This window comes from Gymnoscopelus microlampas, assembly GCF_963454915.1.
Source record: "Gymnoscopelus microlampas genome assembly, chromosome: 3".
NCBI classification, from domain to species: Eukaryota; Metazoa; Chordata; class Actinopteri; order Myctophiformes; family Myctophidae; genus Gymnoscopelus; species Gymnoscopelus microlampas.
This window is the reverse complement of record NC_139940.1, coordinates 1302644-1317643: the sequence shown is the minus strand read 5'-3', so window position 1 is coordinate 1317643 and position 15000 is coordinate 1302644. Positions and strand designations below refer to the sequence as shown.

At 39.6% G+C, this 15000-nt stretch overlaps 1 protein-coding gene across 1 annotated transcript in view; it reads left to right on the top strand.

The window, feature by feature from the left end:
• st14 (ST14 transmembrane serine protease matriptase) overlaps positions 1 to 15000 on the top strand; it is a gene marked incomplete at its 3' end in the record, with an annotated part of 55369 nt that overhangs the window by 23852 nt on the left and 16517 nt on the right. The window contains exons 2-5 of the mRNA XM_084048653.1: positions 2237 to 2387; positions 2637 to 2794; positions 10986 to 11056; positions 13613 to 13782. Of these exons, the coding sequence (XP_083904779.1) occupies positions 2237 to 2387; positions 2637 to 2794; positions 10986 to 11056; positions 13613 to 13782 (550 nt within the window). The remainder of the gene's footprint in view (positions 1 to 2236; positions 2388 to 2636; positions 2795 to 10985; positions 11057 to 13612; positions 13783 to 15000) is intronic.

The window sequence follows — 15000 nt, the reverse complement described above, 5'->3', positions numbered from 1 at the left end:
AATATAAATTGGGGTCCCAGAGATATAAATGCCATTAAATGGGGGTCCGTAGCCCTAAATGCATGTCAAACTGGGGGTCCTTGAAATTAAAATGGTTGAGAATCACTGCTAGAGCCGTAAAAGATCTTCTCTTATGGGGGTCCCTGGCTTATCTTTTGAAATGGAGGTCCGCGGGCTAATAAGTTTCAATTTGGGGGTCCTTGACATGAAAAAGTTTGAGAACCCCTGATACAAACCATGTAATACCTGTTCTGAGAGAACATTTCACCCCACGGAAAAAACTGATCAATGTTCTTTAGCAAAGAGATTTGGTGTAGACCAGGGGTCTTCAATGTTTTTCAGGCCAAGGACCCCCTAGCTGAGAGACGGATGAAGCAGGGACCCCCCTGCTTTTAGAGCTGCTATTTTTGAATAGGCAATGTATAACCTGAGTCATATTTTATTAATGACTGTATGTTTTGTAATGATAATCTAAATCTGCAAAGTAACTTGTTACTAAAGTTGAAAGTGGAATTACTCGAGTAAAGTAAAAAAAAGACCTCAAATTGTACTTGAGTACAGTACTTGAGTAAGTAAATGTACTTACTGTGTGAACACACAATAACATGCTGTTAGCGTGGCCCCTCCCCCGCAGGGCGCTGCACCCATGCATCTGTGCCTTGCTCAACAGGTTCTCCTGCTCTGTAACGTATGGAGGGTTGTTGTGACCTGTCTCTGTGCTCTACTGCAGTGGTTCTCAACCTGTGGGTCGGGACACCACCCACACGTTGTTTCACTGTGTCCTGTTGTTCACACGTTGTTTCACTGTGTCCTGTTGTTCACAACGTTGTTTCACTGTGTCCTGTTGTTCACAACGTTGTTTCACTGTGTCCTGTTGTTCACAACGTTGTTTCACTGTGTCCTGTTGTTCACAACGTTGTTTCACTGTGTCCTGTTGTTCACAACGTTGTTTCACTGTGTCCTGTTGTTCACAACGTTGTTTCACTGTGTCCTGTTGTTCACAACGTTGTTTCACTGTGTCCTGTTGTTCACAACGTTGTTTCACTGTGTCCTGTTGTTCACAAAGTCATCATAATCATCCTTATTCATTCATTCATTCTCAACAACAGTGTTTGATGTACAGTATGTAATGTATTGATGCTGACTGACATGTCTCTCTCTATCTTCTGTTCTATTCTCTCTATCTAGTGTAAAACCCTACTCACTTTCAAAACTGCCCTAAAGAATCACCTTCAGGAGGCTGACATTCCAAACTGGCCCCTGTTAACTACCCCCCCCCCCCCCCCATCTCCTCCTAAAACTGTCTATTGTACATATTTCTTGTTTTTCATAGCAGTGACATGTAAGCTGATTGTATGACGTTCTGCATATAGTCCATGAGCCAGAGCCCCAAAATTGAGCAACGATTATCGAAAGAGTGGGCAAAACCAAACCTATATTAAATTGTTCATAGGGTCAATACGAGTAAATAAATATATGATAACCTCTCCACAGGAGCAGCTTTTTCATGGTTATCACACATTTTGTTATTTTCCCCATACGTACATGACAGGTGAAAATAATGACAACATTTAAGAAAGAGTTATCATAATGAAAATTCCTGAGTTGATTACTTACATGAAGACAATGATTTATCGTTTTCTGAAATCGTATATTTAAATATGCAAATTATGCATTAGGAAAATATGCCCAAATTTGCATACCTTTCCTGAATCAACATTGGAACATTGGACAAAGCCAGAGTCAACATACTTATTTCATTTTGTTAAGATGTTGGAGTCAAAGGTTTTTAACGATGGAATATTCAATATCTGGCTCAATTTTGGGGCTCTGGCTCATGGACTAAATGCCTAATTTGCATATTTAAATATACCATTTCAGAAAACTTGTAATAGGATAAATCATTGTCTTCATGTAAGTAATCAACTCAGGAATTTTCATTATGATAACTCTTTTTAAAATGTTGTCATTTTTTCACCTGTCATGTACGTATGGGGAAAATAACAAAATGTGTGATAACCATGAAAAAGCTGCTCCTGTGGAAAGGTTATCATATATTTATTTACTCGTATTGACCCTATGAACAATTTAATATAGGTTTGGTTTTGCCCACTCTTTCGATAATGAAATCTTGTCTGGCTCAAAGACTAATAGTAGTGTATATTTGTATGTCTTCTTAAATGTCATCATGATTTCAGTGCTCTCTCTCTCTCTCTCTCTCTCTCTCCCCCCCCAGCATGAGCTTCACCATCTGAACCGTCAGGGTGGGGGTGACCTCATGGTCAAGCGACCGGCCAAGCGAGGGAAGACGGGCGTTGTGATCGGCGTCCTGGTCGCCCTGGTGGTCACCTTGGGGATAGCAGCCTTCCTTGTATGGTGGTTTGCCTGTGAGTCCACTTTAAATCAGTCCTTATATGGTGGTATCAGTCCTTATATGGTAGTTTTGCACAAAGAGTTGCACAAAAAAAAAAATAGCTGATCTACAAGCTCGTAGCACGGCACTCTGTGTCGCGCTACGAGCTTGTAGATCTGCTATTTTTGAACGGCCAGATAAATGTTAAAATGACACAGATGATGTCCCAGTCTTAAAGGGCCAGTGGCTGTAATGTGTTTCATTTCTTGTGTTTTGCGGTCAGTCAAAGAGCCGTCGGGGGGCACGGTCAGCGAGCAGAGGGTCCCGGCCGTGCTGGTGTTCTCCGGACACATGAAGCTGGAGGGGACCCCCTACAACCAGAAGCTGGAGGACCCCCGGACCAAGGAGTTCCAGACCCTGTCCGACGACCTGGAAGAGATCGTAAGTTTTCTGGACAAAAAAAAACCCTGAAATCCATTTCAGTATAAAAGTCTTAATTCTGACAGCAAATGTTGATGTAATTTTAGTCTTTTGAATAAAATGACATTTAGTTTGAGTCATATTTCAGTCTGTTTTAGTCTAGTATTAGTTGACTAAATATCATAAGATTTTATTCAACTATAACTACAGTTGATCTGCTATTCAAAAATGGCAGATCTACAAGCTCATAGCCCGAGTGCCGCACTATGAGCTTGTAGATCTGCTATTTTTGAAATGTGGTGATATATTTTGTATTTTTTAAAGCCAACATTTGCAACTCAAATCTTTGCTTCTAGGGGTCCCTGGAACAACACATTTTGAGATGGGGGTCCGTGGCCAAATACATATCTATAAATGTTTTCTAAATCCAGTATGTTGCTATATCAGTGGTGCTCCAACTTTTCCATGTCAAGGACCTGTATTTGGCCGTGTGTGTATGTGTATATATATATGTATATATATATATACACTAACCCATACTGCTCTATATATACAGTATATCTCCTAGATCAGTGATTCTCAACCATTTTAATTTCGAGGACCCCCAGTTTGACATGCATTTGGGCTATGGACCCCCATTTAATGACATTTATACCTCTGGGACCCCAATTCATATTGTAAAATCAATGTTAATTTAACTCTGAGAGTGTACAAATGGAACCAAATGGACCCGTTAGGGTCCATTTGGTTCCATTTGTACACACTCAGAGTTACAGACCCATAAGGGTCCATTTGGTTCCTGTCCATCATATAGCTGGGAACCCCCTCAAGGACCCCTGGGGGTCCCCGGACCCCACTTTGAGAACCACTGTCCTAGATGGAGTTTATCTCTCCTCTCTCTCCTCTCCTCTCCTCTCCTCCATACTGTTAGATGGAGTTTATCTCCTCCAGAGATTAGTGATGCTATTTGGTACCGTGTGGAAATGCTTTTTAAACAGGTTCACTGCGCGCACACACACACACACACACACACGCACACACGCACGCGCACACACACACTATTATTGCTGGAGGCACTTTAGTGTGAGGGGAATAAAAGCGTCCTCCCTGTTATGTCAGGTTAATGGAGGTATTGTGGCATCACATGGGATTATACTGATACTACACAGCTCTGCTCTTTAAGCCCAGTGTTATCTGCTTTTATTTATTTATTTACTTACAGAAAAGTACCAATACCACAGTGTACAAATACTCTGTTAGGATGTAAAGGTCTGTATTCAACGTTTTACTTGAGTAAAAGTACAAAAGCATGAAAATACCCTTCAAGTAACCAAAGGAAAGGTTCTCATGCAGAATGACCCATTTCACACCTTTTCTTTTTAGTTTTACTTTTTTTTTACAGATTAGTTTAAAATCGTATGTTTCTATATCAGTGGTGCTCAAACCTTTTCATGTCAAGGACCCCCAAAATGATATGTATTTGGCCGCGGACCCCCATCTCAGAATATGTTGTTCCAGGGACCCCCGCAGAAGCAAATATTTGGGTTAAAAATGTTCGCTTTAAAATAATATAAATATATTAATTTGTACACATTTTCTCGATTTTTCAAAAATAGCAGATCTACAAGATCGTAGCGTGGCACGAGCTTGTATATCTGCTATTTTTGAATAGCCAAAGTGTAAAATAATGCTTTTTTAGCTCAAATCAAAAAGTGACACAGATGCGTTCCAGGTCTTAATGGGTTAATGTATGTTTTGTAATAATAATTGAAATCTACAAAGTAACTAAAGCTGCAATAATTGCAGTGGAGTAAAGAGTCCAATATTTGCCTCTGAGATGTAGTGTAGTGTTACTAGAGCCTTTCTGTGTTCATAGATGAATGCCCTGCTTAATCAAACGAGAGTGTCACGCAGAATTAGTGAAAAGAGCCGATCTACAAGCTCACAACGTTTCACATGGCATGTTTGCTTTGTAGGCGATTTCAAACAGATCTTGTGCGGACGGCGGTCCCCGGTACAAAGTGTCTGTCAAGCCAAACACATATTAATTTAGAGGGTTCTTTGATATGGAAACGTTTGAGGGAATAACTGCTTGTAGATAATATCCCTCCATTTAACTGGGTTCTTTCTTTTGAGAGAGAGGGAGAGAGAGAGAGAGGAATTAATGGCGTCCTGACAGACTGGTTGTGAGCGTTAATAGCACCTCCTGTCTTCTGTGAAGAGAAATAATTCCTAACGCTCTTCCATCTCTTTGCCCCCCCCCCTCGCCCCCCCCTCCCTCTCAGATGAGCTGAGAGGAGAAATGGATGTCATTTCATTTCATAAGGCAGACTGTTATAGCTTCAGAACATGTGACATTTTGGGACCATCTTTATACGTTATGTTGACAGTCAATCTAGTGTTTCAGCCCCCCCCCCCATATCCTACAGTCCTCATCTCTCTCTCTTTCTTTTTTCTCTCTGTCTCTCTCTCTGTGTGTCTCTCTCTCTCTCTCTCTCTCTCTCTCTCTCTCTCTCTCTCTCTCTCTCTCTCTCTCTCCCTCTCTCTCTCTCTCTGTCTCTCTGTCATTATGACTGACCTCACAAATGAAACATATTAATGTTCATTGTTCTCCTGGAGGGCCGTAGTGTAAAGTAACTCATATTACTTCAGTGACATTTTTAGGTTCTTTAACTTTGAGTATCTCACGTTTTCCGATACATCTACTACAGGGATGATGCAACTTTGATGATGGAGAGGGACGCTATATTTCCACACTCACTCCAGAGGGACACATTACATATACGGTCTTGCCGTATTGTAACTTTTTTTGCCATTCTATGTCACCCAAAATTAGCAAAAATAGCTGATCTACAAGCTCAACGTTTTGAGCTTGTAGATCTGCTATTTTTGAATTGGAATCCAGATTTTTTTTTGCTATGTTTGAATTGGAATCCTGAAAAGTTACATTTGTATTTAATTTGCATTTAGTTATACTTATGTTGTTAACTTTATGAACTTAAATACAAATACATTGGACACAAATAGAATGTTAATACTAGTCATTAAGCTACTAATATAGACTGAAATAATTAAATCGGGTCATGTTTACATGTTCTGAATTGTAACAGCTGAAATCAATAATATATCACTATTCTGATATTAATCTGGGGGCTGCATTAAGTGAAGGTGGGGGGCCTCCAGTTGCCCGTGTCTGATCTACTACATATCAGAGACAGATATACAGTATATATATATGTATTTTGTGTTGCTTTTAATCCCTTTTTGTCCACATTGTAGTCGTTATGTTAATTCCTCCTCACACACATGTGTTGTCACTGATCTGTCGTATCCTACTGACTCACCTGTCAGTGAGGAGCGCCCACTGTGAGGACATAGAGCAGGGGTCCTCAACAGGGGGTCCGGGACCCCTAGGGGGTCCTCAGAGCTACTACAGGGGGTCCGCCAAATCTTTGTGTGATATATATATTTTTTTACATGAACCACTTGAACCCTAGCATCCCCTTTTCTGAGGAGAACTTGAGCCAAAAATAGCAAATCTACAAGCTCACAACGCCTCGCGCTGCGAGGCGTTGAGAGCTTGTATATCTGCTATTTTTGGGCAAAGAGGCATTTTTTTTAACCAATGCACACCACCCGAGCTCCTACTTTAGTTTCTCTTCTCAACTCTTTTTACTCCACTGCAATTATTTGACAGCTTTAGTTACTTGTTACTATGCAGATTTCTATTATTAATACAAAACATACATTAACAACTCAAGCTCTATATTTTATACTTGAGCTAGTCGAAAAAACAGCCGATCTACAAGCTCAGTAGATTTTTGTACTTCTACTCAAGTAACATTTTGAATCCAGGTTTTACTTGTGACAGAGTATTTCTACATTGTGGTGTTGATACTTTTACTTAAAGAGTATAAAGAAGGGCGGTATTCTTCTCTCCTCACGGATGTTACCTTGAGCTTCTCCAGTCTGTTGACAGCGTTCTGGATGGAACACGTTATCAGTTAATGAATGTTCTACCTCTTCAACAGGGGGTCCAGGACCCCTAGGGGCTCCTCTGAGTTACTGCAGGGGGGAGGGGCTTTATTTATCTTGAACAAATAAAACATGGTACAGAAAACTACATCATCAACACATTTGTGTTGAAGAAGAGGCAGAGAGAAGCCCCTCTTACCTTGTTATATGTTATGTTATGTTTTATTTATTTGATATGGACATCACAGTTACATTGGACAAAACCAGATGCATTGTTTACAGTGTATATAGCACGAGTGCTAATTTTCAACACCTGTCCACAGGAAGCTTTTCTAAAATACAGTAATACCAATCTAAAACCCAATCAAGTACAAAAAGGAATAATATATATATCTATCTGTACATGTATATACATATATACATACATACACATGCACACATACATACATGCACTAATAATTAACATCATCAAAATCAATATTTAGACCCAAAACATCAACCAAACAAAAGAAGACATAATCATTCAGATAACCAATCAGCAACTATACGTGTGAGCACATTTGATTTGATTTCAACCATAATTTGAGTTCTCTGTTAAACACATTACCATCCGACTCTAGTTTTAGAACCGTAGGCAAAGAGTTCCAGAGGTTTAGCCCCTTTACTGAGAAGGCAGACTGCCCGAAGGTGTTTTTGCTTTTAGGTACAATACAATCACCATGAGTAGATGCACGTGTGGTTGCTCTACCAGAGCTCTGACGCCTATCAACCAGTCCAGAAAACAGAAACATGATTATGTAAACATTTAAAAACCATTTGATATTACAAAAAGCCACAAAATTTTCAAAGGTAAAAAGGTTGTGTTTTCTTAAAATACCACAATGGTGCCATCTCATCGGTTTCTGATCCATGACTTTTATAGCCTGTTTGTATATTGATGTTATTGGTTTCAAGACAGTTTGAGAAGATTGTGACCATGATGTAATGCAGTATGACAGGTGTGAAAAAATCATAGCATGCATGTACAGCTGTGCAGTTTTACATGATAAATCCCTTCTAATATGACGAAAACAGTTTAAGTTCGGTTTAACCTTCTTGCATATATGCTTTACCTGTCTGTCAAATTTTAAATGTTTATCCAAAATAATTCCCAAATATTTTATTTCACTCGTTTCAGTAATAATTTCATTTTGGATTTGTACCTCAAAGGCATCTGTAACAGGCCTGTTACGTATTGAGATGCACATTGAGACTGTTTTTTTGACATTTAAGGTTAATTGTGACAACTCAAGCCACTTTGAAATGTTCTGCAATTCCTTTGTCAGGTGCACAGCTGCCAGGCTGGCTGTTTTAGCAGACACATAGATGACAGTATCATCTGCGTACATCTGGCAGCTAACACCTGGACAGGTTTTTGGAAGGTCGTTAATGTACATTGTAAACAACAGTGGTCCAAGTACCGATCCTTGGGGCACTCCCATGCTGTTAGGAAGCAATCGTGATTTCTCCCCATTGACCCTGACACACTGTTGTCTCCCTTCCAGATATGACTCAAACCACTGTAAGGCTTCTGCAGACATTTGGAAGTGCTTCAGCTTAGACAGTAGGACTCTGTGGTTGACAGTGTCAAAGGCCTTTTTCAGGTCCAAGAACACTGTCCCCACGACATGTCCCTGCACCAATAGACCCCTGACCTTGTCAAGCAAATAGCAATTAGCCGTCTCTGTGGAATATTTAGGTCTAAATCCAAACTGCTGTGGATGCAGTAGTTGGTTAGACTCTAGATATTCTGTTAGTTGCGAAGCAACAACCTTCTCCAAAATCTTTGAGACAACAGGCAGAATAGCAATAGGCCTATAGTTACTTGCCATGTCCTTGTCTCCTGACTTAAAAATCGGGGCAATTATTGCCGTTTTCCAGCTCTCTGGAAACACATTTGTTTTTATTGATAAATTAACTAAATATGTAATAGGCTCCAGCAAACAGTACAGATTTTTCTTAATTAATTCAGAGTATAGACTATGGATATCCTTTGACCTTGAGTTACTCATGTTCGCAATGTATTTTTTTTACTATATCACTAGATACCTCTTTGATTTGGAAATCATCTGAGTGGACATTGTCAGGCTCCTCAGAAGATAACTCCCTATATTTAAACTTGCTAGACAACTCCTGTACAGATTCAATAAAGAAGTATATATATATATATATATATATAACAATATACTAACAGTATGTTATCATACAGAAATGGAGTTTATACACCCTGAAAATGTTAACATAAATGTAAAGCAATCATAATAAAAGTAATGATAAAAAATACATCACTTAAAGTAAAGAATTATAGTCAATATAAAATCAACTGTCCATTGTTTAGCTTTTAGCAGTGCTTGAACTGTTTAATATTATTGCAAACTTTAATATTTTTATCAAGATTATTCCAGAGCGTCATACCTCATATTGAAATGCACATATTTGTTCAGTGTTGTATTGAATAATTGGCTGTTAAAAATGATCATATTTACCATCACTCTCCTTATAACGCTTTTGAATGTTGCCAGATCTTTGTGTGATAGGAGATATGTTTTTACATTAACCACTTGAACCCCAGCATCTCTATTCTGAGGAACATTAGCCGAAAACAGCAGATATTCTTTACTTTGTACTAGTGGGAGTATATAAATATATACCGTATTTTCCGCACTATAAGGCGCACCGTCAGTGCCTTATAGTGCGGATGCGCCTTATAATCCGATGCGCCCTATATATGAAAATAATACATTAATTGAAGGTGCGCCTTATACTCAGATGCACCTTATAGTGCGGAAAATACGGGTAGTCATAACTTTGCTACAGTATGCATATTGCTGGGTTTATTTGAATATCAGCTCCCTACAGTAAAAGTACACAATTTAATATTCACAAGTTGTTCTCTGTCTAACACCTACAGCTGTTCTGTACTGATAACATTCTGTCAATATCTTTGTATATGAAATATATGTAAATATATGAGATATTAAGTGTTAATTTTGATGTACTTTTATAGTCCTAGATAAAAAAATCAATTTAGAGTTTTTTCATATTTTAATGACCTGAAATGTTTTAGTTGATTTAGTCGACTAAAATGTGAAAAGAGGAAGTCGACTAACATTTTTCGTCATAGTTTTTAGTCGACTAAATTAGGAAACGGTAATTAATATATCATCCAAAGAACTCACAGACACTCAGTTGTCTCTTCTTTCTAAGGGACTGTCTTTTGTACCTGCCAGTGATGTGAACATCTTTGGTTTAAAGGTGGATTTGTTCAAATGCTTTAAGCAAATCAAATTGGGACATTTTGTTTCTCTAAAAACACAGACTCTGCCAACACCACCATACCCACCACTCATTTACAAACCAAAGAGCACTTTCTGTCCCTTGGTGACTAATCCCTCTATAAATACCTTTTGCAGGATTGCTGAGCATGTGAAGCCAAGTCGCATTTCATACACTTTGTCCAAAGAAGAAAGGTTAACATTAGACACTTTGGCAAATGACAAAGATATTGTAATTAAGCCTGCAGATAAAGGAGGGGCTATTGTCATACAAGATACACAGACAGGAACACATTATTGTTGGCCAAGAGCGCACACCCCACTACCCTCAAAAAAGGTCTGCCAAAAAGCCAATTTTACAGACTATGAAGAATATGTCACACAACAGATGACTACGCGAATAAATCCAGTGAGATGAAACTACCATTTGTTCAACCCGACAGAATGGCTTGAGCAAGGGTTTCATTCAGCTTTAGAGAAACCCATATCTGATTTACTACTAAATAACTTGTATCACTACTTATTCCCCACATTCCCATCACATCCGGTCAGTCTTTAAGAAACATTGGCATATTGCTACAGTCTGATCCGGAACTATCACAGACTTTCCAAATCCCCCCCACTCTTTGTTAACAAACGCGGGAGAAACGTAAGAGATTCTCTCATAAAAGCAAACATATCGAACATTTGTAACTCAAAGTCAGAACCACATGCATACAGTACATCGCTTTAGAAAATGTATATTCAAAGATTTGCACAAAAATATATAACAAAAATATCAGATCTACAAGCTCATAGCTTGTAGATCTGATATCTTTTAAACACAGATGTGTTCCCGGATTGAATGGGTTAACACTGGACTCATTTAATATAATAATAATATATTATAAATCATATCATTTCTGTTTCTCTTCTGATTCCAGTTGGAGAAAAACTACAAGAAGGATCCTTTCCTGGCTAAATACTACACCAAGTCTGTGATCACTGCATTCAGGTAGATATACAAGACCTGTGGTCACTGCATTCAGGTAGATATACAAGACCTGTGGTCACTGCATTCAGGTAGATATACAAGACCTGTGGTCACTGCATTCAGGTAGATATACAAGACCTGTGGTCACTGCATTCAGGTAGATATACAAGACCTGTGGTCACTGCATTCAGGTAGATATACAAGACCTACTGCCAAATTGACCCCCAACTTGACACCTACTAGCCCGCGGACCCCCATTTGAAAATATATGCCAGGGACCCCCATAAGAGAAGATTTTTATGGTTCTACCAGTGATTCTCAACCATTTTAATTTCAAGGACCCCCAGTTTGACATGCATTAGGACTACGGACCCCTATTTAATGGCATTTCTATCTTTGGGAACCCAATTTATTGTAAAATCAATGTTAATTGAACTCTGAGAGTGTACAAATGGAACCAAATGGACCCTGAGGGGTCCATTTGGTTCCATTTGGTTCCATGTGTACACTCTCAGAGTTACAGACCCATAAGGGTCCATTTGGTTCCTAACTATCCATCATTTAGCTGGGGACCCCCTGGAAATCCCTCAACAACCCCACTTTGAGAACCAATGGGTTAGAGGACAGGGAGGCAGGGGGGGTTGAGATAAAACCAAACCAAACAGTTTTGACAGTAAAGAGAAGAACAGTGTAATGAGTGTGTGTGTGGCCTCAGGGCAGCTTGTTTTATGGGGTCAGAAGGTCAAAGTGGGGGGGGCATTCCGGCTGGCCGGCCTGTGAACATCCTGCCCTGACCTGAATAAATGCCTGTGAATGTTCACAAGGTTTCAATGCAGCTTCAACATGGTCTCTGTCTGTCAGGACGAAGCCTTACGTCCACAACAACTGTTACAGGAAATGTAATAAATAAAGAACCTGTTCCAATGGATCCGATGTAGTTATGATTTAGTCACATTACATTACATTACATTACATTACATTGCATTGCATTACATTACAGTCATTTAGCAGACACTTTTATCCAAAGAGACTTACAATAAGTGCATTCAACATAGGTAGGGAACAAAACTACTAATCACCAGAAGTCTGAAGTGCATTCTCTTCTAAAACAAGCAACTAAGAGTATACCTGGTGCTAAGGTAAAAGTGACATATATCTGCTAACTACTTTCTTACAGATGAGACAAAATAGCAAAATCAAATGAGTAAGAGATAAAACAAATAAGTATATTGAATAAACAAGATCCAATAAAACAAGAGCTCATACAACTATTTGACAACAAGTAAGTCAGGCTAAGAGGAAGGGTAGTGTGTTTCCTGAAGAGATCACAAGTTCTTGTTAATACTTTTCATTTATTCAATATCAGTCATATCTCCATTTTCTGAAAGGAAAAACTAAAACAAAACGGTGACATAAGTAAATGACAGTCACAGTGACATTAATGCATGAACCCTGTCTGTTGTTGAGTGAGATCCTACATTCATTGAGATTTACTTGATTGATTTTGGCAGCCGTGGCAATACTATGTAGCAACATCATACCGCCACCTACTGGTTCTGGGAGATATGACGCTTGCCCTCCTCCCAGCGATGGGACAAAAGGCTTTGTCATCTCATTGGCTGTCCTTCAGACCAAGGACCAATCATCAAACAGTCTCACAAAACGCCACATTTTGACCAAACGCTGACATTTTGACGTGTAGAAAAACAAAACAGTTTGGACATTCCACCACGACGATGTATGATTCGTGGGTTATATCCTGTTCAAATCAATCAATCAATTAATTAATTACTAGACCATACCCGGTCGACGCATCCGTGGGGGGATATGCGCACATGATCTGGCAACCCGGGAGGCGACATTCTTTCACACATAAATGCTAATAAGAAGCTGAGATTTGATGAAATTGAAAAACGGCTTCACAGTTAAGTTGAGATGGTAATGGTCAATGGCTGTGTGCAAAATCAGAGCAATTGCTCCAGCCACTGAGGAGAACCGGGTAGCTTCACCACTACATTCACCACTACACCACTACAGACAAACGGACAGAGGTTACTCAAATTATAGGAGGATGTGAAAATCCATAATTGCACCAACTTAACCCATTCAAAAAGTTTTTAGATTAGAAGGCATTTGTAGAATCAGAAGCCGATTCTACATGTCTCCTAAATCTCAACAGTATTCTGAAAAACATATGTTTCTATATCAGTGGTGCTCAATCTTTTTCATGTCTAGGCCACCCCCCAAATTATATGTATTTGGCCGCGGACCCCCATCAAAATATTTTGTTCCAGGGACCCCCCCAGAAGCAAAGATTTGAGTTAAAAATGTTCGCTTTAAAAATATATATATATTCAAAGATTTCCACGTGTTTTCTCGATTTTTCAAAAATAGCAGATCTACAAGCTCATAGCGCGGCACTCGGTGCCGCGCTATGAGCTTGTAGATCTGCTATTTTTGAATAGCCCAAAGTGTAAAATAATGCCTTTTTAGCTCAAACCTAAAAATGACACAGATGCGTCCCAGGTCTTAATGGGTTTAAAACCTAAATCGACCCGTGTTGTCCCTCCTGTCCAGTGAGGGCGTGGTGGCGTACCATTGGACCCAGTTCGACGTCCCAGCAGACGACCTGGAGGTCCTTCCAGAGTTCTCAGAGGAGCGTGTCCAGGAGGTGTTGTGGAGCGGTCTGCGTATGCAGGGCAAGAGGAGCCGCCAGGAGATACGCATCAGTGAGGTCACCGCTTCACGTGAGTCCAGACCAGGGGTCCTTCACTGTTGTTTTTTTACCAGGCCAAGGACCCCCTTAGCTGAGAGACAGATGAAGCAGGGACCCCCCCCCCCCCGCTATATATTGTATAAGATTGCAGTGGCGTAAAGTAACTTATTTACTCAAGTACTGTACTTAAAGGGCAAGACCACTTTGGTAGAGGTTTGGGTTGTGTAGTTACCTTGCCATGATGTAACTCCAAAGGTGGAAGAGAAATAAAAAATAATTGCTCCATTGATTAGAAATTGATAATTCAAAATATGCTCCTCATTGACCTACATTGTACGGTAAAACAGCTCTCAAAGTCACTCTTTTAGCACGTAAATGAACACAAACAAAATGTATTCAGACAATATAGAACATCATCAAACCCAGTACTGTTTGTTTTTTTAATACAAATTTGAACTTCCTGTTGATTTTACTATTTGAAGATCCGGATCCGAGGATCCAGTCCAGGTTTTGTTCTTAATAAAAATGGCAAAATCAACAAGAAGTTGACATTTTTATTTTAAAAAACAAACAGCACTGGGTTTGGTGATGTTCTATATTGTCTGAATCAACTTTGTTTGCATTCGTTTACGTGCTAAAAGAGTGACTTTGAGAGCTGTTTTACCATACGATATAAGTCAATGAAGAGCATATTTTGAATTATCAATTTCTAATCAATGGAGCAATTATTTTCGATTACTTGTCCACCTTTGGAGTTACATCATGGCAAGGTAACTACTAGGGTTTAACACCGGGATTCCCGGGATACAGGAATCCCGGGAATCCCGAGGTTATTTACAATCCCGGGAACTGACTCCGGTTCCCGGGATCCTGTTTTTTTGTTTTTTTTGTTAGAAATGAATACTAATTGGTAGAAAGGCCCATCTACAGCGCGGAGGAATTACTATTATAATTAGCCAAGTTACTTGCCGCGTTGCCGACCAGGGCAGGGTCCCATCGTCCCGTTGTGAACCAATATGTGACGCACTGAATGTAACAATAATGGACAAAATAAAACGCAAGTGGCCGTGATGCCCCGTGCCTGCCCTGCGCACGCTGATTTCAACGTTTCCTCTGCTGTCAATACGGTAGACTAGACACCAGTTGACTAGTTGATATTCAACATCAAGTGAAACGCTGCATAAACAGTGGGTAGGTTTGATTTCGAGCCTATATTCCTGCTTAAAATGCGCGCAAGCCCAGCAATGCT